General features: G+C 38.9%; 1 protein-coding gene across 1 annotated transcript; it reads right to left on the bottom strand.

The window, feature by feature from the left end:
* Positions 1 to 4,607: 4,607 nt before the first annotated feature.
* On the bottom strand, positions 4,608 to 6,248 carry KLLN (killin, p53 regulated DNA replication inhibitor). Its single transcript, XM_004718076.1, is given in 6 exon segments — positions 4,608 to 4,682; positions 4,685 to 4,949; positions 4,951 to 5,018; positions 5,020 to 5,054; positions 5,323 to 5,465; positions 6,058 to 6,248. Coding segments are annotated over 6 exon segments (777 nt in total).
* Between the last annotated feature and the right edge of the window lie 20,576 nt (positions 6,249 to 26,824).

Raw genomic sequence — 26,824 nt, 5'->3', positions numbered from 1 at the left:
GAGAAAGTTAAAATGAACAAAGCCTCTGGCCCCTAGATTTCTATTGGCAGGAAGTAGGCCCAGAGTGCTATTCAACTGTAAATGGCAGGCAATTTCTTATGGAAAAGATTGACTCAAAGGACTTATCCAGGACCCCAGAGGGTGGAACCAAGAGCCACTGAGAACAATGGATTAGGAAACTACTCCCAGGGAGCCAAACCAGGCCATAACAGAGAAATAAGCCCTCAGAGTTAGGGTGACAATGCCTGGATGGATTTCAGAATTGCTATGGTCTGGTGACTGCTATGTGCCTTCCACCCGCCCCACCCCCCAACTCCTCACATCTGGTCCCTGGAGACAATAGCAAACAGAATGGTAATTATGGGGAAGGGGGAGTGTATTCACACGGGTTAGGGAGGGTGGTGTATGGTAAAGCACTGGTTTATGGTAAAGCATTTCCAAACATGGCTGCCAGCAATTCCTCCCATTCTAGTACAGGCATGCTGCTCCTTTTACTAAAATCTCTTTTCCCCTCCTTTGAGTGGGGCGGCCTTAGCAACTTGAACCGCTCCATTGGAAGGGACATTATGGAACTTCTGGACCCAGGCTTTAAGAGGTCTTGCAGCTTCAGCTTTCATTCTCTTGGGACTCAACTGCCATGTAAGACAAACGTGGGCTGAACTGCTTAGTGAGGCCAACTATGTGAAGAGAGGGAGGTCCCCAATTGTCTTTGCTGAGGTGCCAGAGATGCAGGTGAAGCCATCCTGCATAGCCTTAGCTGGTAGAAAGCAGCCGCAAAACTATCCCCTGGGAGCACACAAGCTGTCCAGCTGTGCCCTTGAAAAATCTTGAACTTGAGCAAGTAAATAGTGGTTGTTTTAATTTACAAAACATTAATTGGGGTTTGTTATACAACAGTTGCTAACTGAATAGGTTATCAAATGTCACCAGGGCACTTTTTTTTACTTTCACTTGATCCCAAAGGCTGTGAAGAGGCTGCAAGTGTGAGCCAAGCAAGTGCTGTTTAAAGGCAAACAAATTCTGTAAAGGCTGACCCACTATTTGCTTTAGTCATTACTCTGTCCACGGAGTTTACCACAGAACCTGCACCTAATAGACTCACAAATAAATCTGTTGATTGAATCATTAAGTTATTGGAGATATGAGCCTATACCATCAAAGTACAACAGCAAAAGATACTAGAGTCTTTCCCATGCAGTGTTTTGGTTTAAAAAGGTGTCTTTTTAAATGCACCATTTAAGAAGCAATGCCTCAGAGTCTTGAAGGATGTTCCAACGGAAAACATCCACAGGAGTGAGTCAGTGGTCAACTTTGTTTCTTTCTCAATAATGTCCTATCCTATACTGGGAAAAGAAATACAGACTACTACAGGAGGCATCTGGTAGATGATGTCCCAATACCCATTAGGTCAGTTATTTCCCAAATTTGCTTTGTTTGGGTCTTTTCTGTCATTCTCGGGCCCATTCCCTGGACATAATTTCCGGATGCCCGGTCTGTTCAGTGATCCCTTCAGGAGCGGCTAGCCCAATGCTCATTTACCTGAGGTGGATGATTTCATGAGCATATAACATTCCATGAGCTCTTATAACATTCCATACATCAGTTGTATCAAGCATATCTGTACATATGTTGCCATCATTTCCTAAACATTTACTTTCTATTTGAGCAGCATACATCTTTGTCGAGATGTGGAAGGTAGCCCAGAGTCCCTTGAAAGAACTTGTGTGGTTTAAAACATGAAAAGCTTATAGACAACGATGGGGAAATTTCTTTTAGGATATAGGTGCTTGCAAGACTTGCAGCAGTATGTTCTAAGAAAAATGTCTCGGGCAAAATAATATCTGTACTTGAAAGAACAATATTAGGGTAAATGAAATAAGGGGGGAAAGGCCTTGGGATCCTTAGAAGACTTGGCTGTTTAAATTTGAATGTATACTTACTATATTTTTTTCCTTGGTATTGTTTAAAAAACAGTGGCTAAATAGATACGAAGAGAGAGGATTGCTTAAAAATGAAAGCCACTGATTTAGATCTATATTTGAAAGGTCAGTGTGTGCGGGAGAGGAGAAAGGCGCAGTAGCCATCAGTGTTCACACAAAGACATTTTAGCTCCAGGACCTACAAAGAGCGCATCAACTATTTATATCATGCACACCAAGTTGCTGGTCATTTTCACTCCCCAAAGAAAATAAGACAAGAATTTCTTTGGACATTCTTTGGGTGTATTAACAATACAGTTTTGGAACCAGCTGTTAGAAACTATAATTAAAGCTGGTTTATCATGTTCACTAATTACTCTGTATAGCTAGCCTCCCTGAAGCTTTAGATAATTCTCTCTTTGTTACAAGCTTCTGTTTTTCCCTTGGGCATTATTCTGAATCCAGACAGGTAAGGAACTGAAGGGCTTGGAAACCAGTGTATTGTAACATTTGCACAGTCGGCAGATATTTGCAAATGAGTGGAAAATAAATTATTTTTCTGAATTTTGACTTTCTGTACATTAAAGAGGGCCCAGCTCACCACCTGTGTAAGGAGATCTCTTTGATACAATGAAAAAGAAATAAAAATGAAAAAATGAAAAAGTGAAAAAATTTTTTAAAAAGAATGATGAGGGCAATGAATGTACAAATGTGCTTTACACAATTGATGTATGTATGAATTGTGATAAGAGTTGTATGAGCCCTAATAAAACGATTAAAAAAAAAGATACATCAGTATTTCCTCTCGGCTTTTCCTTGTACTTAATCAGTGCTGGGAAGGGGTAGGGGGGCTGTTTTGAAACTCCTAACCATCCGATAGGGCTCTCCAAATAGATAGCAGGAAAGGGGCTAGCAGAGCCCAGTTTCCCATTCTCTCCCAACAGCAGGATGGAAGCGCTTGGGCACTGGTCTCATATTCCAGCCCTTTTGGGTTGGCACAGCACACCCTCTCTGCTCCAGAATCGCTCTGTGCCCTGGGAGTTGAGCACAGTCTTCTCAAGTCTAAAATCAGCAGTCAGGAATGAATCCATTTTCCTCCAACGAAGGGGATTTGGGGTGCTTCTCAGATACTATGATACTAATTCTTACATCTGAGAGGCTCCAGGGGAGTGGCGGAGCAGGGCAGCGGGGAGAAGATCAGCAACTTGAGAAACAAATGTGGGACATTTTACCCTTCCCATTCATTCTTCCTTCATTGTTTCTTTTCTTTTCCCCCACCCAGCAGCAGGAGGTAATTGGGCACAGCTCAGGTTACAATGAAATCTACTGGAAACTGGGAATCAGGTTGTTCTCATTCTTCTTGGTTATTTGCAAAATAGAGTAATCTTTAGCTCACAAAGGAGCCCTGGTGTCGCAAATGGTTAAACATTCAGGCCATTCTGGGAAGAGGGTGCCCGGGCACTAACCTAGAAGCTCTGAAGGAGAGAGACTTGGTGACATTTCTGTAAAGACAGCCAAGAAAAAAAACCAGGAGTGAGTCTACAGTTTGTCACATGGGGTCCCTATGAGTGGAAATTGAGTCAAGGGCACTATCAAGCTGTGTGGACAGGATGTTCATTTTTGAAAATCAAATGAGGCCTTTCTTCCTACGTTCTCCAGGGTGCTTTCTATTTCCTTTTGCACCCAAGTCCTTATCTTGGCCAGGCTGATCAGAAGCACCACGCACACCCGAGGAGCCTCCAGTGTCAACACTGTAGCTCTAGCATGTGGCCAACTCCTGAAGTGCTATCTTAACAGGATGGTGTATATAAATGCAAAGTTTCATGGAGCTTCCAAGATCTCTAAGGACACTGTAAACATCTCTGGTTTAATTAGTAATCGTGAAGTTAGGTAATGGCCTGTGGCTTTTAAGGTAGGTCCCTTGGGCTTCTAGTCTTTAGAGGCTGCGTGCAACTATGAGCACACACACAATCTTCTTTCTCACTGCATGAAGCCTTATAACGATTTTCTAGGCACCTACTCATAATTCTTGCTACATATGTAAATTAATTCCTCTTCTCCCCCAAATTTGAAAAGCAACCTAATAACCTCGGCCTGGCCCACCACATTTGTAACTATCAAATGCTTTTTGGACTTTGTTGCCTTGAGATCCACTTCCCAGAGAAAAGAATAAAAGATTGGTGGCACTCAAAGACCACTTGCTTTGGTGAGAGGATTTGGGTGGGGCAGTGGAGAAACGCACTAGTTCTCTACATTTCTGAACCAGTTCCCTCTCGCGGAGATAGGTCAACCAATCCTGGCTTTAAGCAAACTTGACAGGTTTCTACTGGGCTGGCGGCCACGGACTAGGTTTTCCGACGAGATAAGTCACTTGGCTGAATCTACAGTAGGTGGGGCGCACTCACCTGCTCCGGGTAGTGACTGGAAGTTTGTTGCAACATCGGTAGACTCAGCAGCGTACTAGCCCGCTGCAGGAGATACCCTTTATCTGGTTTATAGCCAGCCTGATGGGTTCACCATAAAGGGCAGGCCACCGACGGGGGTATTGTCGGGGTGTTGGGCGGGGGGTGGGGGAGGGAAGAAGAGGGCATGCGCTCGACCCCCAAGGCCCAGCCCCTTCTCCCACGGTGGGGGAACTCCCAGCATTTGCCCGTCCAGAGCTGGATGTCTCAGGTGTCAGCTCTTCAGCTAGCTCTCTGGGTAGCAAGAGAAGGGTGGGACCACCTTGGGCACTCTCTGTCGCCTCGTGGTTTGCAAAAATCGGCGGCGGCGACCAGCTGTACGGGGAGGCGGGGGCACGTGCTTAGATGAGAGTGCTTGTGTAACCAGCTCCCCAGACGCAGTCCCGACCACGCTCCGGTAGGAGCCTGTTTTCCTACTTCGCTCTGAGCGTCCGCGGGTCCCGCGGCCAGCACGGGGCTGGAGGCGCTGCGAACAGAGGAGGGGAAGCACTTGCCACTGCTTCTGGAGCTATCAACGGGGAGTGGGAATTTGGAAAGTTCCCCAACTAGGAACACACGTGACCTCCCCGAAAGTAGTTCCGACGGCGGCTCCCGTATCCTTCCACCTCCTTTTGAACCCTCCCAGGTCTCCTCGGCTCCGCCCACTCGCAAGGCTGCAGCTTCCTACGGTTCCCTGCCTCTCACCCGGGCCCACAACCCTGGCCTTCAGCGTGCGCTGCCTGGCTCCGGGCGTAGGGAGCCAGACCCCAGCGTAGTCCATCCAGCCGGGTTTTCGCTGCGGCCGAAAAGGGGCGGGGCGAGGTAGACTTAAAGGATTGAGTCTGGGTTCCTGGCTAGGGACTGACCTGGAGCCCCGAGGGGTGGGTAGGTCGGTTCTCCCGTGGGGTAATTAAGGGGGCTGCGGAGTGCATCCCACCCTCGGGGATCTGCCTTCGACCTACCTAGGCCGTTGCTCTTGGGGATTTGAAATTTCCGGGGCGATGCGCTCACCCTCAGGGCACTGGGCTGAAAGCTTTCATTTTTAGGGCGAATGAGCCGAGTAACCGGGGAAGCGGGCGGTGAGAGCCGTTGGAGAAGATACACGCTGGAGACACAATAGGGGGTTGTTCTTTGTGCTAAGACTGACACCTTGAGGACACCGGGGGTGGAGGCGTGAAGGAGTGAGGATCTCTCGACACAGGCTGTCGCAGCCAAATCCTTGCAAAGCGGTGTGATCCGACCTCGGGGCTAAAGGAGGGAGACGGCTGGCGGTGCCCGGGAAACCAGTGGGCAGAGGAAGGGGGAGGGGTGTCCTCATTGCAGGGACAGTCCTGGCCTGCCCCTAGACACTGTCCAGCGCGGTCACCTGACCCTTCCACCTGTGCACAGGTAACCTCACGTTTGAATTAGGGTTTTCATCATCAGTTTTCCTTCCCTCGGTAGCGGCCCATCCTGGCTCCTGTTGGATTTCAGGGCCGCAGCCTTTGCCAGTCTCCCCCGCCCCGTTGCTGCAGAAGCAGCGGTGGCAAGTGCAGCTACAGGCGGGCGCCTCCGAACAAGCCCAAGCGAGCCCCGGCAGTCTCACTGGGCATGCTCAGAAGCGCCTGCAGCTTAAGGGTTCTGCGCTCGCACGGAGAGTCGCCGCTTTTACCTCCTCCCAACCGCCTCCGTCTTGCCCTGCCTCTCCCCGCCCCCACCCCCGCGCGATCCCGTCCGCCTCCCGTCTCCCTTCGGGCTGCCGAAGCGCCCGGGCTCCCCGCGAGGCGGCGGAGGGGGCGGGCAGACCCGCGGTGATGTGGCGGAACTCTTTGTGCACTGCGGCAGGATACGCGCGTCGGGGCCGCGATTCGGCTGCGCTTAGTTCTCTCCTCTCGGAAGCTGCAGCCATGATGGAAGTTTGAGAGTTGAGCCGCTGTGAGGCGAGGCTGGGCTCAGGCGAGGGAGATGAGAGACGGCGGCGGCCGCGGCCCAGAGCCCCTCTCAGCGCCTGTGAGCAGCCGCGGGGGCAGCGCCCTCGGGGAGCCGGCGGGCCGGCGGAGGCGCCAGCGGCGGCGTTTCTCGCCTCCTCTCCGTCGCCTCTTCTAACCGTGCAGCCTCTTCCTCGGCTTCCCCTGAAAGGGAAGGTGGAAACCGTGGGCTCGGGAGGGAGCCGGCTGAGGCGCGGCGGCGGCACCTCCCGCTCCTGGAGCGGGGGGGAGAAGCGGCGGCGGCCGGGGCGGCTGCAGCTCCAGCTCCGGGGAGGGGGTCGGAGTCGCCTGTCACCATTTCCAGGGCTGGGAACGCCGGAGAGTTGGTCTCTCCCCTTCCACTGCCTCCAACACGGCGGCGGCGGCGGCGGCGGCACATCCAGGGACCCGGGCCGGTTTTAACTCTCCCCTCCGCCGCCGCCGCCGCACCCCCTCTGGCCCGGGCTCTGGAGGCCGTCGGGGGAGGCAGCCGATCCGAGGATTCTTCGTCTTCTCCCCATTCCGCCGCCGCCGCTGCTGCCAGGCCTCTGGCTCCTGAGGAGAAGCAGGCCCAGTCGTTGCAAGCATCCAGCAGCAGCAGCAGCAGCAGCAGCCGCCGCAGCAGCCATTACCCGGCTGCGGTCCAGAGCCAAGCGGCAAGCGAGCGAGGGGCATCAGCGACCGCCAAGTCCAGAGCCATTTCCATCCTGCAGAAGAAGCCCCGCCACCAGCAGCTTCTGCCATCTCTCTCCTCCTTTTTCTTCAGCCACAGGCTCCCAGACATGACAGCCATCATCAAAGAGATCGTTAGCAGAAACAAAAGGAGATACCAAGAGGATGGATTCGACTTAGACTTGACCTGTATCCATTTCTGCGGCTGCTCCTTCCCGGCCTTTCTGTCACTCGCGCGTAGAACGTGGGAGTAGACGGAGGCGAATGGTTGTCATAGATTGGGTGACGATCACGTAGAACCCCAGTCGGGCTTCTCGAGTGTGTCCCGTGTTGTGTGGCGCTCCCCAAGGTCTTCTTCCCTGGGTGTGTGAGGCTAGACGGAACGCTTGCCTGGTGGCAAGTGTCAAGACGCCGGGTGCTTTCTTGTCTCGGTCTGGGGTCGCTTCCTAGGGGCTGTTGTCCTCCCGTTTGTACAGGAGCCAGTAACCCTGGTCGTGGATTCGAGAGCTCGTGAATCTGGTCCCCCGAAATGAACAGAAAAGTCGACGCTTTGAGGTTGAGCATATTCCGATTACATCTTGGCCTAGGCCCTAGATCAAGGGTATAGATCAGATTAAAATGAAAATTCGTGTTGCACGTACGCATATTGCATCAGAATCTTGCAGTGATTGTTTCTAGCTTCCTGGGTTGCTCGGGTAGATTTATTTAAAATATGAATTGTGGGGCTCATTTGCATAACTTTAGCAGCAGAATCGGGCTCTGGCGACGAGTCGGTTTGGACGTGTAAACTAAGTTAATTGCAACTTCCAACCGCATTTAGAAGTTTGGAAGTTTGAAATCAATGGAGCTGTAATAGACCTTGCAAAGTGCCCTTATAAAATCTTTGTTAAATTTGCCTTCTTCCCTCCCTCCGGGGTGAGATCGGATAGGCCCTGGGATTTGCTGTTCAGTTGCATTTTGTGTTTCCTGCCGGTCATTGGTAATAGAACGGAGATAGAGTCGTTTTTGATCCCGAAATGATAATGCCCTTTGGATTCCAAAGGTATTGTGTGTAGCAAATGGTGATCGTAGAGATTAAACTTCAGTTCTCACTTGAAATTTAAGTATCATTGTGGTGCCAGAATTGCCACTTAGCTTATTTAGGTTTCAAGTCCTCTGACACCTATAGGTATCGTGAATTTTGCCCACTTGTGTAGAATTTCAAAGTATAATTTACCAGCTACTATCCAGAAATGCTGTCGGGAGTGCGTTTACTTGTTTCAGATTGTAACTAAAATGCTCACACTTGTTCATCCACCACTACACTAAATTTACTGAGTCAGCTTGTTGAGTAAGACAGAAACCAAGAATTTTAAGCCTGTAGTTTTGCGCGTCTAAAAGTTAGGGTACTTCAAAAGATAGTGGTTATCAAACCCCATTAATCTTTGCAGTTTCAGGCAAGACAAACTAGTTTTGATTAAGGATGAGGATAGTTTCCTGGCCCCTCCCAGATGATAAGGTATTCATTTCTCACAGAAATTGAAAGGTAAAGGTAGGCCTTGTACACAGAGTATGTGAAAATAGATGATTGGCCTGAAATGACTGTAGTATTTTACTTTTGTCGAGGCCTCTACTTAGACCAGAAATTGGATGATGTAAATTGTAGCAGTGAGCAATAGATAAAATGATCTAATTGCTTAAGCATTAATAAGGTATTCTTTACAATTTCTTAGTAAATGTCAGTAATCATTTTGCCTAAAAGTAGCAGGAACCTAAGGGGAATAATTTATTTTTTTAAGAATATGCTTTATATTTGAAGTGTTTTATTTCTTTTGATTGTTAGCTGCACCTAAAGGTGAACAGCTATTTAAGCATTTTGTTTTGAAATGAAGATAAGTCTCACCAAAGAAGTAGCTTTATAATATTAAAAAAGTTTTCTGTTGAGTTAAAAATAGCTTTTTAAAGGAATATTTGGACAGGTTTGAGTATGCATTACTTGAAAAACTTTACTAAGGCTGAATTTGATCCGCTTACACAAATGGTAATCAATATGGAAAAGTACTTGTGATTTGTGTCAAAAGTAGTCGACAATTGGCATGAATTAATGACATTCATCTAGATTATATAGAAACAAGTTTGTTGAATGCTTTTTTAGTTTCTTTACCAAAAGTTCCCATTCAAACAGTCATTAAAATGTATGGTAATGACTTAGATTTCTTCCAGAAAAGTGTATTCATGATGTTTTTACTCTTCCCACTAGATTTTAATTTGTTAGCAGGGTTTTAAGACTTTAAAAGTATTGTATCAGGTTCTTAAATGTGAACAGTGAGGTGTGATTGGCAGTTTCTCCTTTGATATCAGAGTACATGAGCCTCTACACGTGGAATTTATGTTTAAAACTTTCTTTAAAATTCTACTTTAGTTATAGTATACATAGAAAGCAGTATCAAATACTGCATCAAATGACTAATAACACTTAATTTCTAGAGTTGTGGTTTTATTCAGCCAAATGTTGAAATGAAAAAGAAAAAGCAGTGATAGACTTGCTTTTTTGGTAGTTGCACTCTCAATAGTTTTGATATATCAGAGCACTTGGGTTTACTGTAGTGGTGTTTGTGTGTGTGTGAGACAGAGAATTAGAATATATGTTCTATAGCCATTGAACATTTTGTCTCTGGTAAATTATAGTATTTATTCCAACTATCAGCCTATTAGAAGTTAAAATTGCTTTATAAAGGTCATGATTGTGTTATTTTTAGACAATAAAGAAAGATTGATGATGAAGTGATTTTTCATAATCAGCAAGATTAAGGACCATAACTTAATTTTTTTTTTTTTGCAAAATTGAATTATTCTGAGAAAATAATTTGTTGGTAGGGCTTTATTAATGTTAGTCTGCAAAGTTTCACTGCATGCAAGACTAGAATATTTAGTGTCTGTAGATTGCTCCAAGTCTTAGGCTTTTGTTACTTGATAGATTTTTGGTTTTCAGAATGTTAAGCTTTGTAGGGATGGTTTGTTACTTGTCAAGAATGCAGTGGTTATTAAAGTTAGCTCTATTATAGTTTTCTTTTGGGATAAGTGATTATTAAATTACCATATTATGAAGTTAAAATTTTGAATACTTATATTGTATATTAATTTGCATTTGTTGAGGTATATTTCTTTTCTGAAGAGTATGATTTGGCTACCTAATTGTTATATTGAAATTTACTAACTTTTATTTTCATAAGGCCTACTCAAGAGTAAAGTACATCTGAAAGGAGTAATTTGTAGTGTATATGACTCAATATAAGGAAAAAGGTGTTTTATTGCTGTCCATTGTAAAAGTTTGCATAATATAGTCAGTGTAGAATTAAAGTACTTACAAAATACTAAATAAATTCTAAATGATTCAAGATCATAAAATATATCAAGAAGTAGCTACCTTAGTTTAAAACTTAATTTTAGAAAGACAGAGAAAAATTAATCCATGTGTATTAACTATTGGATTTTATCTTAACAACATTGGGAAAAGTAGCTGGAGACATTCATTTTTGTGTGCACCAACCAATACATCTACTTTCTTCTAACTGTAATAAATACTCAAACCTCCTAGAGTTAGAAAATTTGGAAGTGGAGTTTTCAATTCATATTTTCAGATGGTCTCATTTTGAAATTTATAACCACATGCTGTTTGTTCATTTGATGATAACTTTCTAATAATTTTTAAGTCACTTTATGTGAAGGAATATTCATTATGAAAGATAAATTCTCAAAGTTTGAACATTCATCTTCAATAATCTGTATGTAAATGTTAATCATCTCAGTCTATTTAGTAAGAAAAACGGAGGAGGAAATGCATGCAAAGTCAGTACATAAAGAGAAATTTAGAAATGTGTATACGTATGATAGTTTTTCACTTGTTAGACCTTTTTTAATATTGAAAATATCTTGTATATTGTAAGGATTTAGCTTCCAGAAGATATATTTGTAAGAAACTAATGCCATGTCTATTTCTATCTATCTTTTTTCTGTAGAGACTATGGGGTTAAAAACTTGCCTTGAAGTAATTACCACTTCTTTACAGTTTCTTTTAACTCTTACTGCTCCACCTTCCCCATTGTGTTAGATACACTTGATTTTTACAGCGGTCAGCATTGGAAATTTCATTTTGCAGCTTGAATTCATTAAGAAAAGATGAGCACAATCAACCATCTGAGACCAAAAGGGCAACATTTGCCCCAAAACAAAAGTTCAGAAATGAGGAAGGACCAGGAAAGAAGGGCAAATGGAAACGGGGAAGTCAGGGAGGAAGTGGAAAGACTGCTGTTACATTGAGGGGATTGCAGTTAATATCACAAAACAAAATGTGGATAGATTTTGAATAGGAGACAAATGTGGGCTGTAAACTTTCACCCCAACCAAACACATTTCTAAGGATAGTGACTTGACATTTGTATCAGTTTGTGCGATTGGGGTCAGTAATTATTCAGTTCTGTTCTACAATTTTTTTTCTGTCTGTTAGCTTTGAAAGGAATGTACCTGTCAGAGATACCAATAATGCTGAGGTTAGAGGAAACAACGTAAATTGATTGCCTTAGTTGAGAAAACTAGTATCCTTAATTCTTGCATGTAGGCCATACTACTGCTGCAAGTGTTCTTTGCTAGATGGTGTTTTGGTCTATGTATCATTGTTCTCTTTGTGGGCTGAATATATGCATTTGTGAATGTAAAACATTTTCATTGGTTTGAAAGGGTGAAACTAGTACAAATGATTTGACTTGTCACCTTTCCCCTGATTTTTCATTTTCCTCCCCCTCCCTCCCATTGGTTGCAGAAAGGTTTTAGCAGTGGGATTATTTTGAACTAATTTGCACTAGAATAAGAAAAGCTGTTGGCAAGTGATTGTACAAGAGGAATAAATAAAAGCTAGGGGTAAATCGGTTCTGGGTGGGGCATTTTGATTTAGGTCAATATAGGTAAGATAAACGGTCTCCATTTACAGTTTGCCTGAAGAGATGGGTGGCCATCTTCAGAGTTTGAGATACTTGCTTCGTTGGCAATGTTGAGACTATTGACAGATGGATACTGGTAGCTTCACCTGTCAGCAAAAGAATATCGTTGATGTGCATGTAGTGTGGAAAAGAACCACATTTTAGGTGGTTACACATGTAATTATCATCTTCAGTCATCACTTCACACATGGACTGTAGATTCTAACTTAAAGTGTGTGTGTGTGTACACATACATACATACATACATACATGCAAATAAATAGTGAGCCAGCCTTCTACCTTAATGGTTTTTTTTTTTGTTTGTTTTTTATCTTAATGTTTTTAAAAAATGAATTTTTTTTACTTTAAGGAAGAGATTACCCTTTTATAACTTTTCAAATGTGGTTAAGTCTATTTAAATTACTTTAAAATGTCAAGGATTGATTTTGGTGCAGCCCTGGTGGTGTAGCGGTTACTTTGGGCTGCAATCCACAGGGTTGGCAGTTTGAAACCGCCAGCAGCTCTGGAGGAAGACAAGGTTTTCTACTCCCATAAACAGTGACAGTCTCTCGGAAACCCACGGGTTGCTATGAGTCAGCATTGACTCTGATGGCATGAGTTTAAATGTATATATTGTTTCATTTTGGATTTTAGGGAGGCAGTGTGGCCTCTGGAGCCTGCGTTGGAATCCTGATTTGTAGTTGGTAGTTGGATGACTTTAAGTAAATTGGTTACCTGCCACATAAAATTGAACTTGAAGAATAAATGCTATAATATCAATAGAGCACTTAGCATAGTACCTGATACATTGTAAGTACCTAATGACTGGGAGTTGCTGCTTTTGTTAAATTAAAATTTCAGGTTGCCCATGAGCGAGAAATTTACGTATAGTTCATTTATGGGAAGAGCAGAGATTCTTGCTGAATTTCCTGTTTCAGTCATGTTAGATGCTTAATAGGTTTAAGCTATGAATGTTTTTTAAAACTGATACATTTTCCAGGACCGCAGAGTGCAACATGTCTGATTTTGCTGTTTAATTGTAAAGCTCTGCACTTTCTGTCGCAAGGTTCATCATGCTCATCAAAAAGTGTTTGTTTTGAAATAATGAGGTGAGATGAGAACTTCCTATTTATCAGGACATAATGAAGTGAATTTTTAAAATATCTAATTTTACTAAGGGTATGAAGATCGATTCACTCACATGTCATAGACTCATATTTTTATTCGGAGTGATCTCAGCCTCAAATGACATAAAAGCTTTCATGTAAGTTTTACAAAGTTATATAAACTTTAGCCATGAAGCTATACTTCTCAGGGTTGAAAAATGTAGTTAGCTTAAAGCTCACCATTTTAGAGGAGTCATACAACTTTGAATGTTAAGTTACATTATTTAATAAAATTTGCACTTAAAATAATCTGGCTTTACATTAATATACCACTGTTCTTTGTGGCACAGTAGTTAAGTATCTCTGCTGACCAACAGGCCTGCAGTTTGAACCCACCAGCTGCTCCCAGGAAGAAAGATGTGGGAGTCTTCATCTGCCTCTGTAACGATTAGTTTTGGAGCCCCAGTGGGGCTGTTGCTCTACTGCGCTTTGTAGGGCCACTGTGAGTTGAAATCGACTAAGGCAATGGGTTAAAATATTAATATAGTACATGTGCTTAATTTAATGTTAAACATCTGTAATACTGAAGCTGGCTTTCACGTTTGACCAAGATTTTCAATATAATTTTAAGTCGTAGAAACGAGAAGATAGAGCTAAAGGGTTTTTTCTTCATGTAGTTTTTTTTATCAAGTATGGAGAAAGGTAGAATAAGCTTGAGACGGGCCCTGTAGTAGCCATTAAACGTCCCTAGGGATAACCCTGGCTGTCCTGGTCTAGCCGAATCCTAGTAGCCTCAACAATGAATCGTTTGATTTGCAGTGAGTTTTGGTGCATGTTTGTTTTTGTGTGTGGCAGAATGAATGACACCTTGTCTAACTATGTATATGACTACCTGTGATTTTTATATAATTTTGTGTATATTTTATTAAGTGTAAACTAGTATTAATTCTGGTCCCGGTCTGGGTTATAGACTTGAACTCTGCATTTCCATGTCTGGGAAAAGTTGAGTTGTCTAAGACTCATTTTTTTCTTTTCTCTTTTAATGCTACACACGTTTTTTTCCTTTCTTTATATCACTAACCGAAACTTAAAAAATGATTTAATATTAGTAGAGGCCTTAACATGCATTTGGCTTTTATTTCGCTTGATTTTTGTATAGTTTTAGGATAAGCACAATTAGGTTTTCTCTCCTTTTGTAGAAATTGCAAGGACTGTGTTCTGCTAATTTTATATATGTAGTATTTTTGATATTCTTAGCAATGTGTTATTTGAGTCAGGTATTAAGTTGTATGTATTCTAAAAGTGATTTATAAACATAGCATATATGCATCTTTAAAATGACAAATGATTCTTTTTGAATAGTCTGAATTGATTGGAGATTAAATGATAAAGAATTGAAAACTTCTTCCAGTATATAAAATGAAGTCTGGGAAGATAATGTTATGCCTGGTTTTAGGTGCTTCTTTTTTTACTGTTTTATGAATTACTTTATAGACTACCTAGCCTTACTCTCCCACCAACAAATATGAAAATGATGCTTTACCAGGATGAATTTGGCTATGTTCTAAATTTTTAAAAAAATCGTTTGATTGGGGGATCATACAACTCTTCTCACAATCCATACATACATCAATTGTGTAAAGCACATTTGTACCTTCGTTGCCCTCATCATTCTCAAAACATTTCCTCTCCACTTAAGCCCCTGGCATCAGCGCTTCATTTTCCCGCCTCCTCCCCACTCCCTCTTCCCTCATGAACCCTTCATAATTTATAAATTATTATTTTGACATGTTCTAAAATGTATTCAACATTTTGACTTAATTATGTAAGATGTGAGGGCTTGAATCAAAAGTTTTTAAAAAAAACTTGTATATTTTGGTGAACGCAGCCTGTTCTCATGAGATTTTGCAAAGATAAAAAGGGGCAACTATTTGCTCATTTTTATTATTATTTTTTTTTCAATTTCAATATCAGTAACTTTCTTAAAGACTGAAACAATATTAACTACAAAGTTAGACGCGTGTTTTTTGTTACCTGATCCAATGATCTTGTAATCTTATTAGTGGTTCTCCAACTTTTGGAGGCCATCAGAATAACCTGGAAGGTTTGTTAAACCGTAGGTTGATTGGCTCACCCCTATGTTTCTGATTCAGTTTAGATCTGGGTTCGGGCTCTCCAGTTTGTGCTTTCTTTTTTCTTTGGGAAGTTGAGAAAGATTTTATTGAGGCCGGCAAAGAACTCCCGGGAGGGAAGGGAGAGCAGAGAAGCAAGGTGGCATCTTGAGCCGCTGGGCGGGTTTCCGAGACCCCAAAGAGTTAGGGAAATTGCCGAGTTTGTGCTTTTTAACAAGTTCTCGAGTGATGCTACTGTTGCTGATCTGGGGACCACACTTTGGAAACTATCTCCCATGTAAGCAAATCCTAAATGTTTTTCTGCTTTCGGTTAATCTAAAAGCAAAACAAAATTCACTGTCATCAAGTCAATGCTGATGCCCTGTGGGTTTCTGAGACTGTAACTGTTCCTGGGAGTAGAAAGCCCAATGTTCCTCCCACAGAGCTCCTGGTGGTTTTGAACTGCTGACCATGTGTATCACAGCCCAAAGTGTAATCCCTACACCTCCAGGGCTGCTTTAGGTTAATAGCATTCATACATTATCTTATTTGATCTATCAACACTAAATAGGTCAGCATGGCAAATGTTATCGTAACTTTATAGCTAGGCAATAAATTTACAAAAAGAATGGCTGTGTGGTGGAGTGAATGGAAGGAGTATAGGCTTGGGGGTTAGCTAGATCTAAAGCCTGTAGTTTACACCCTTGCGCAGCCATTGATTAGCTACGTACTAAAGGATACACTACTTATTCTTAGTGATTCTCAATTTCCCATCTCTAACACGTGGGTGAGCACCCTTAACTTGTATGGTGGTGGCTTAGGTTTACTAGAGGCATAGTTTGTGTTTTTTGCTTTTAAAGAGCTTGTATCCCCTGGAGACATTTTTATTTGTCTGTACAAATAAAAGGCGAAACGTTACTGGCATCTAGCAGGTAGAAACCAGGGATGTTGCTAACATTCAACAATGCACAGGACAGCCCTCCACTTCAAAGAATTACCTGGCCCCATATACCGATACTGCCAACGTTGAGAAATCTTGGCTTAGAATATTGAAATATCTAGTACATAATAAAGTAACAGAGACTATGATAAAAGTCTGCCCTTTATGCGTTGTGGTACAGATTACTAAAATAAGGATGCTGGCTTAGAATCCCAATTTTACGGATTGCTGCTAGGCCAGTATTTATAGGAAGAACTTTGTCCACAAAAGGTATCAATAGTCGCAAAAAAGTTTTATTTGAAGAAGGTTATTTGACTGATTGTGAAAGTTGCTTTGAACTTTGGTTAGAAAAAGCTGAAGGTGTTTTCAGTGAATATTTGTAGGTAAAATGCACTGTTATGTGGTCTTCAGACGAATGTTACATAGGACTGCACGACTGCTCTTAACAGGATGGATATATGGTTTGCTAAAAGCGCCTTTTTTTTCCTTTCCATTTTTTATTGCCAATAGTTTTTAAAGTAACCCTTATTTCCTCTAATTATGTAGCTGTCTGGCTATTGAGAGTTACTGTGTTCCTACAGCTGTTTAGTGCATTCTTTAACCTAATACATTTTTATTCTAAATCTGTTTCAGATATAGTCAGAAATGGTGACATTGAAAGTGGTGGCCTAAAATGGCAAATTTCTGACCACTTTTAGAAACTTCTAAAATCTTCCCAGATAAAGGAAGTTGATTCTAGGAATTCCCTAGTGCATGTTGTTACAGCCTTTTTCTAAACCCTAGATTTTTTGTCAGCCTGTTGAACTAAATGCTGTTTCTATAAAATCTCATATTAATGGGAAGTTTTTAGGAAAAAAATGATATGGAAGTTTAGATTATTAGTCTAGGGATGGGAAGGTAGGTCGTTTTAGTGGACTATTGCCTTTTATTATTATTTTAAGAGCAAGCATAATTATGAGTGTTCTAGGAATAGATTGTTTTGATTTTTTTTCTGTTTGCTTAATTCTACAGTTTACCTCTCATTTTGTATATAGAATAAAATGCCAAAATCTTATTTTTGAAATTTGTAAGATGCTTAACCATTGCTTGAGCTTAATGGATTCTTTCTGAAATTTTATATAGAGGTATTTGGAGATACTGATAAATATTTTAAAACCAAGAGTAATCAGATGATAGCTTTAGTTTATATAAGAAAAACCAGTAGTCATTCATTGCTGTAATTTAGTTGAATTAAGACTTAATGGTGCCTATTTTAGTATATTAATAGAAAGCTCCATATGCTCACTCGAAGATTTTTATAACAACGTGCTTACTAAAAAGAATTTTTTAAAAAAATCTGATTTTCCTATTTCTCAACACCTTTATACTTCCATTTTATTAGCTTTTAAATTTGTTCAAAAAGTGTACTTTCAAATCTAGTTGATTGTGGTAAATTCTAACATGTTCATTTTCCATAGCAGTTAATAGTTGCATTAATTATATCAAATGATGATATCATCAGTAATATTTAATTATTGCCTGTAATTATACATTAAGCTTGTTTTCTACTTTCTGGTTAATATTTTTTCTATTTTCTGATTTTTTAAAAAGAGTATGTAAGATGGCCTATATACTAGAAATGATTTTGATTCGCAAAATCATAATGTGAAATATTGAAGACTTATAACTCCTCCCATTCACTTGTTGGAAAACTTGTATTTTTTGAAATTATTTAAGTTAGACAAAGTAGTTATCTAAGTTCTTTTGATAACACCAATTTTGCTGTTGTAGGAATATTATGTTGAAATTGAAGTTGATAGCAGATTATTTGAGTAGGGTATCACATTTTTTTACCAAAGTGGCTATAATCTTTTCCTTTCTTTAAATAGAAAGGATATTGCTGGGCCCTAGAGCATATTTGGAATGATAGATTTGTATATGCCTTATTGTCTAGGCAGTCGATGATATTAGCTGATGGTTTGCTGTGTAATTGCATTTATGGCCAATACTAGTTTTTATTGGCAAAATTGCCTTTGCTAGTTTATTTCAGATATTTTTAAGTGTCAGATACTAAAAGAGGGAAATAGGCTTATTAGCTAAATGATAATTCATTATCAATAAAATGTGTTAATTTTTACTCTTTAGAACAAAATATATTGCGATAGAAACAAACTCTTCTGTTTTTAAACAAAATTGTTTTTCAGAGTAACATATTCCCAAATGAAATAAATTTGTTTCAACTCTTAAATTGAAGGAGATTTTAATTTAGGTGTAGCTTCTATTTTTTGGCTGCTGGTGAAAACTTGATGATGGCAAAAATAGTTTATGAGTGAATGCATGTGTGTTTTTTGAAAACCCGGGAACAATCTAGTATCTGAATAGTGTTCATACTCTAGTTCTAGGAAATCTATATAAAATAACTTAGTACATTGATAGTATGAAGAGGTTTTACATACCGAGTTCCTGTCTGATGTTTCAAGATTATATGTAGTACTCTAAAGTAAGACACAGTGCAGGTTAGTAAAGTATTTGAATTTTTTTAATGCTGAAAAGGTCACACAGATTGTGATTACTGTGTAGTGTCCAAGAACTAAGGCCTGCCATCTGTTACTCAAACGTAGGAAAAAGTTAAGATAATCAGGTGATATAGTGGTTTGACACTACTGGTTTTGGAATCCTCTATTAATTATGCTTTATTGAAATTAATATCAAATTTTACGTTTTATAAAAATGACACCTAATAGTTTATATTGTAATTAATATTTTATTAAAATATAAGCATACATGTTGATAGCTAAAGATTATGTCATGAAACCCTGTCTTTTTAGTCATTCTGTTTTTAGTAGATTGGGTATTGTAATGGAAACTTCATTATTTTAACTTAGGATATTTATATAAGATACTGTATTTTCAAATTGTAGTTTCCCTAAATGTTGATAAATCAGAGAATTCATTACTGGAGAATTTTAGGAAACTGATTTACTGTAAATTACTTAAAAATTTACTTTTGAGTTTTCTTCAGCTTGTCAGCTTTCTTCACTTATTCCTTGACTATTTCTTGCCTATATTCTGGAAATTGAACTTCGTCATTTGAAATTCTGCTGGCATTTTGAGCCACTGTAGAATTTTTTGGTAACTTATTTTCTTTTCACTCCAAGTTGAATGGTTGGCTTATTCAAGTTCCATGTTGTTTTCCTTAGTTGATTTAGACTCAGTCGAAGTTTGTAGAAATTGTATGCTGAGCTTTGTAGGAGCAGATAATTTTGGTATAGTTTGTTTTATTCTTTTTATGTTGACATAGTTTTCTCTGTCTCCCCTCCCCCTTACTTTGTTGCTAAATGATATTTTGCAGTATTAGAACAAGTAATTATAAATGAGTTCAGGTATGTATGCTTCCATATTTTAAAATCCACATATATTTCTAGTTCATGTTACCTTTCTTTACAAAAATGCTGAGTTTAAGGAAAACTTTTTGCAAGCTGGAAAATAAAAGTCCTTTTTCAGATGATTCTATGATTTACAGTATGAACTAGTTTTGATTGTTTCATATTAGAGCTAAATATAAAAAGAAGACATCTAACATACTCTCATTTGAAGCTTCCTTATTACAATGGTTTCAAATCACAAGATTTTCTGTGAAAGTTAAATTTTTATTATGTGAAGTAAATTTAAATATTTTTATTTACACAATTGAATTACTAAGAAAAAAACCCTGCTTGATAGAGACATACTTGTCTTAGAACTTTGGTCTCTGTGTACCTTTTGTATAATGGGCTTTGATTATTACTATATTATTGCATGGTGGCTTCTAAAAGATTAATATAGTTGGAAATCTTAGAACCTCTTTTAAAAAATAGAGTTTTGCTAATTGTGAGTGAATTGGTACCAAATTTTACGGTTCCTTTATTTTCAAACTACTGATATTTATAGCCCCTGGCTTCTTCGCACCTCACTGGTTTTGTCTTTTTGTTTTAAAAGTAACCTTAGGTTTTTTGCATATTATAGTGTAACCACAAATGTGTTTTATCTAATGACTTCTGGTAAAATAAATGATAAAGGTATAACTTTTATACCGGAATGAATGATAATTCACAAGTAACTTAATCTACCATTGAATACAAAGATTAGAACTTTAATGACATTTTCTCTTACATATTTTATGGCAGTGCTATTTGATTTAATTTCAGTATTAAACTTTTAACGTTTGTTCTTTATTGTCCCTTATTATAATTTTGCTGTAGGAAACTGAGCATTCAGTTTAGTTCAAGTATATTTAATGCATGTGGTTACACTGAGTCTTTTTGAAAGCTGTTATGTAATGATATCCATATTTTGTTTGATTTTTTCATTAGTTGTCAATTCTAGATGTTTTTTTAAGTGGGAGCAAAGCTCTGTGTGTGTGTGTGTGTGTGTGTGTTCGTTCACAGCAGCAGGGTGTGTGTGTGTGTGTGTGTGTGTGTTCGTTCACAGCAGCAGGGTTCTGAAACAGGAAACCAGTCTTATCATATTCATCCAGAGACCTCCGAAGAAGGTAATTGTTTGGGATACTTGTTAAAGCCAGTTAGTTGGGCAACTTAAATTTTTAAATGTTCACAGATGTAAGATACCTTATTTCATAATAAACTACTTTAAAGAAAAGTTGATTAGATTACTTCAGGGAGCTAATATTTCCCTCAACTAAGTACACTAAGTAAATTACATTTTGGATTTTAGATTTTGCTAGCATTACTAGAGACTTGTTAAGCTATTTTTCCATGTTTTAATTTGCTTAAGTGAAACAATTAAAATATATTTTAGTTGAGTTTAATTAGTATTTAATATTAACTTTATTACCATGGACAGATATGTTAAAAAAAATCTTAGTATGTTTGGCTTTAAATGCTTTTAAAATAATTCTTAAATTTAAGTAGTTTAAAAAAAAAATTCTTTCACCCATGTTAGTGGAAGTTATCTTCTATCAATATATGCATATACATATGAGCACATGTCAGTGTACATATGCACGTGGTTGTGATCAGTGTTTTCATGTTCTGTGGTACAGTTTTTCATATTATTTTGATGTGTCGACTGGTACTTGTCCCTTTAAAAACTATCTAGGTAATAGGCTATCAGACTGAATACCATTGTTTGCTTACGGCATCATTGTTAGGGCTTCTATTTTTTTTTTCTTTTTAAGTAGCAGTATATTAATATCTTTGCATAATTTTTGTTTATTGGAGTATATTACTAAGGCAGTATTACTGGATTAAAAGGTACAACAGTTTCACAGCTCCTTTATTAGAGACCTGTAGATTTCTTGCCTAGTTGCTACTAGGAAGATGATTTGCTAGTAGTTATTAATGTTATCTTTGAAGAGTGAGATGTTCCATTTTAGGAAGTGAGATGTATAATTATATTTCAAAGCAAAATTGTGTGTACACTTTTTAGTCACGAAAAGTTCGTATAACTTCAAAATGGCAAAATAAAGATGTGGATTTAGAAATATTAGAGGAGTAAAAAAATCAGTAGAGTTCATAGATTATTGGGCAGTTAATTTTTCGTTTTGGTTTAGCACTTTAGTAGATGACTAAAAAATTAAAAGGAACCTTTTATATGAAAACTTACATTAAAGTAAATATGAGTTCATTACTATACTAGAATTTCATGTATAACTTTTAAATTAAAACCCCACATTGAATTGTCTTATTAGACATTTAAACTACATTTCTAATTCATACTGCCATTCATTGAGTTGATTCTGAGTCGTAGTGACTCTACCTAGGGTTTCTGAGGCTATAAATCTGTGGGTTGGTTTGAACTGCCAACCTTGTTAGCAGTCCAACACTTATAAGGCAGTGTCACCAGGACTCCTGTCTTAATTTTCATACAATCTCTAAAATAATGATGCCTGTTTCATAATTGTAGCGTGTCTGGCAGTTTTGTAGATTAAAATATCTTTTAAGATACTTGATTCTTGAAACAACCCCTGGAATAGGGAAAGTAAGTGGTATTGGCACAATTTTACAGAAAAGAGAAAACTATTTGAGGCTCAGATCAGTTAATGTAACAGGAGTTATAAGATTTCTAGTTGCAAAACTGGGTGTAAACTACTGGATTCTGTATTCAATGATGAAATGCATTGAGTGTTTATAGGGTTTAATTTAGTCCCTAGTAAGTATTTTTAATTTCCTTTTAATTCTACATCCTATAGTGCTAGCTTTTCCTTCTTCATCCTTACAGCCACCTTTTTTTGTGTGTGTGGGGGGGAGTATTCTTTCCCTTAATACAGGCATCCTCAAACTTTGGCCTGTGGGCCACATACAGTCTGCCGAGGACATTTATCCAGCCCACCGGGTGTTTTTGCCCCATTTTGTTTTTTTACTTCAAAATGAGATATGTGCAGTGTGCGTAGCAATTTGTTCATAGTTTTTTTTTATAACTATACTCCAGCCCTCCAACGGGTCTGAGGGACAGTGAACTGGCCCCCTGTTTAAAAAGTTTGATGACCCCTGCCTTAATCTTTCTTTAGTTCAAGGTTTTCCACCTCTGTAACCTTTTGCCTCCTTTTTTTGGCTGCATTGATTTTGTCTGTGTGTTAATGATTGTATATATTTTTATTTTAGGGTAAATTATTTCTAGATAATGAAAATTAATGCTTTATGAACTGGCAATTGAAGGAAATCTTGTTTTATATTTTCCTCTAGAATAAATCAGAGTTAGAAATCAGAGCCCATCATCATTATTCAATATAATTAAGGAAAGATAAAATCTAGTAAAAAATAGCAAATCTTTCACTAAATGAGAAACTATGGAAGACCATGTGAGTGGCTGGTACTTATAAACATGCTTTTATTAGAAAAGCTGATAATATGCTTTTATTAGAAAAGTTGACATACTTGGGAAGTATTTTTTAAGTGTAAATTTAAAATTTGAAGAAAGAAATATAAACTTGGTATAGTTATGAATCAATGGCTGAATTTATTTTTCCCTTCATATGAGCCTTTGCTTTCCTTTTGGTTTAAAGTACTGCCAGAAAGGAGAAAAAAACTCCAGAAATTCTTGGGAAATAAAATTAAATGAAGTCCTGGTATTTGCTAACTTGCTTTCGATTCCTGTTGTCTCCGGTTGTTAACTGTCCGACTGTATTCATTCCTTTGTATACTTAACTTACCCTGCTTTGTAGTGTATGAGTAGTTTAGGGATAAACATTCCTCAATATTTATTGTATTGAACCTTACAAAGAAATGCATATTATATAAAGGAGGCTGGTTGGCACAGTGGTTAAGATGGTTAAAGTGCTCGCCTACCAACTGAGAAGTTAGTGTTTTGAACCTGTCAGCCAACTCCTTGGGAGAAACATGTGGCATTTTGCTTTTGTAAAAATTTTAGAGCATTGGAAATCTTATTAGGGCAGCTCTGCTCTGCCCTATAGGGGTGCTATGAGTCAGAATAGACTTGCTGGCAATACATTTGGGGTTTTGTTGGTTTGTTTATACTGTATTTGAAAATCATGGTCAATAGGCTGAAATAAAAATTTGAGGTGAAGAAGACATATTGTTTAGTTTTCCAGAAGATGTTTTGTTGAAACTTGGAACATGTTTTTTAGTGTTTTAAGTCATGACTGGATGCTTTGACTAAGTAATAAAATTTATCTCATAAAGTAGCCATGTTGATTTAAAGATCTTCTACATTGTCAGCTGTCTTCTACATTAAATTGACTTTACTAGATAGACTTTAGAAATTAGTTACCATTGTTTTTCTTTTGGATATGGTAAGAAAAGTAGTGCCAAGAAAAGTGGAGTAGGGAACCAGTGGAGAGGCCTGAGGGCTCGGCCCCCAATCCCAACTACGTGGACACCTGTCCCTTCCCCCAGAAGAATTTATTTCAGAGGATAGCACTGAATCTGCAGCTCCGGGAGAGGAACATATCTGATCGGAGCACACAGGAGCAAGATGAAGGGGGAGGAGGAGAGAGTGGAGCACATTCTGGCCCACCAGGCCTTGAGGACGATGTTCCCAATTAGAGCAGCCAGTCCACAGAGAGGACCACATGGCCAGCCCCACTATGAGACCTGACGCTCCTCACTGACCCATAGGCCTACAGGGGACAACACTGGAGACACAGTGTGGGAATTGTACCTGATCTGATCCCACCACACCGAGGAAAAACACTAAGGGGGTGCAATAGAACAGCAAGGGAATGGAGCGACGAGGTCCCCAGGGAATGCCTATGGTGGACTTTGGGGCCAGGGCTTGGTGTCCCAACAGACTGGACTGGAAAACACTCCTAAAGGCCAACAAACAGCCCTTGAACTAATTTTTTAAAAAAAAGAAAAGATACTTTTAACACCTGGATCAAGATTTGATATTTATATGTAATGATGAAGACTAGTTACTTAGTATCTAATTGTATATGTAAATTATATCTCAGTTGAAAAATAGAAAATCTTAGCTCAAATGTGACCCACTCCACCCCACTTTGCTTCCATCAATTTTGAATTGCAGTAACCCTTCAGTGCAGAGTAGAACTGCTCCCTAGAGTCTTGGGGCTATAAGTCTTTAAGGGAGCAGAAAACCTGATCTTTTCTTCCTTGGACTAGTTTTTGAGTTCAAACTGCTGACTTTGTGGTTGGCAGTCCAACTTGTTAACAAACCACACCCCTGGGCTCCTTGCTCAAATGGGCATTGGAGTAAAAAAAATTGTGTATCTCAGATCACCTGGAGTTACCATGACCACCCAACCTAGGCAAGAAGGAAAAGTACCTTGAATGCATTTCTTCCTTCTCTCTTTATTTTTCTTTTTTAAAATTGTCTTTCCTTACTGCAGGTATAGTTGCTACTGATATTGGAAAGATGTGGTGTTTTTTGTTTTAGAATAGTTTACACTAGGCCATAAGTTAAAATAAATTCTTAAAAGTGCAAATTAAAATTTAAAAGTGCAAAAAAATAATAAAAATAATTTATAGTTAAAGCTTCTGTTAGACTTTGAACTTCTTTAGAAGGATTGAGTGTATTAGTTATGGTGGGATCTGATGGCATAGGGCTGTACCATTTGCTCAATTATTGAAAATAACTGTTCCAGGCATCAGTCATAGATTAACTAGTTTAATCTTTTTAATAATCCCATGTGAGTGGAGATTTTATTAACCCTAGGAAATTAAAGCACAAGTAGAAGTCATACCTTGTCCAAGGTTATCCAGTAAGGGATGCTGGGTAGCTTCACTATAGATTTGTACCTAACCATTATGCAACACTACCTGTAAAGTTCAATACTGGTAGCTGCCAAGTTGATGCTTGATATCTTTAAATCATTAAATCTCACTTCATGTTAAATGCTTGTTTAGATTAATAGCCAGTGTGTGAAAGTTAAAATTTGTGTGTCTGTGAGAAATCTTTAATCTTTTTTCTTTAAGTGCCTCACTTAATCTTACATGCTTTAAATTACCTAAAACTATTTATCAGAATTGTAATATATGGAAAAACAATGGTAGATTTGAAAGATTTTGTCTATTGCTATAACTTAAAAAAATAGTTTCTGATAATTTATTTGCTTACATCTCTAACTTCAATAATTAAAATATATATTGGTATAATTCTTGGCATAAAAACAGTTTGATTTAAAACTCAGTACTGAGATTACTGACATCGGTTTTGGAAGCACCAGTAAATTTTTGTATTCATATTTTGATGCTTTAACGCTTGAGTTTTGAGTCGCTTTTACTTGAGCCTTTTTCTATTGAGAATTTATTATTGATATGGAACTAAATCAGTATTCTCTTATGAGATAGCATGATATGAAAAATTGGGCTTTGGAGTCGTGCTCGGGTTTGAATCATAACAATGTATTTTGACTTTAGGAACTTGGTCAAATTACGCCGTCATTTTGACCCTCAGTTTCTTTATTTATAAAATGGCAATTGCTTCATGTGATTGTTAGAATTAAACAAGAAAGTATTTGGTCCAGAGACACTAGCTTTCTATACATTTTAAATATATGATGGTGCCAAGGTGCTGGGTAAAATCTCAAACTATGATTGGGAAGGGGACAATCTGAGGGAAGTGGAGCCTTAAAATGATTGAATTCCTAGGTAGGAACTGAGCCATACATTGTTGCTATACGGTGGGATCCCATGTAGATCCTAATTAAGTTGAAATCTATCATGGCTTTTCTAGAAATGAACCTAATCCCCCACCATTACGAGACTCCATATAGATTTTTATATGAGTAGCACTTGACTGCCTTTTTTTTTCTTCTCCTGAATGCCTTATGTATGCCTGTGTTAGCTTGTATGCTATTTTCTGACTGCTCTTGCTTCTGCCTCTGTCTGTTGATGTCTGACTTAACATCTTAAAGAATCATCTATAACATGCTACCACCTCTGAAGTTTTTTCTGTGCCCACATAGAGTTGATCTTGAATGTAATAGAGCATTTGGCAGAGTTACAGATCTGTTTCTTTCCAGGGAACTTCAAGACAGTGTTCTATACTTCCTTAGCCTTATATGCTCAGTGTCCCTTGCACAGAATGACCAATATTTTGAATAATTAAGTGAATAAAGGAGTGTGTGTGTGTGTAAGTGTAAAAAGCAACCAGTTGTATTGAGTCAAGTTATGGTGACTCATGTGGGTCAGTAGAATTATGCCCCATAGAATTTTTTTTTTCCCCAGTTCACTCTTATTTTACAAATAATTGTAGGCAGAGATTTATGGGCCCATGCTCCTTTATAATGTCTGTCTTTTATGACAATCACTTCCACAACTTGAAATTATTTTTTTT

This window comes from Echinops telfairi, unplaced genomic scaffold (genome assembly GCF_000313985.2).
Source record: "Echinops telfairi isolate 266 unplaced genomic scaffold, ASM31398v2 ScPeMD7_70;HRSCAF=299, whole genome shotgun sequence".
Taxonomy (NCBI): Eukaryota; Metazoa; Chordata; class Mammalia; order Afrosoricida; family Tenrecidae; genus Echinops; species Echinops telfairi.
This window is presented reverse-complemented; position numbering and strand designations above follow the sequence as displayed.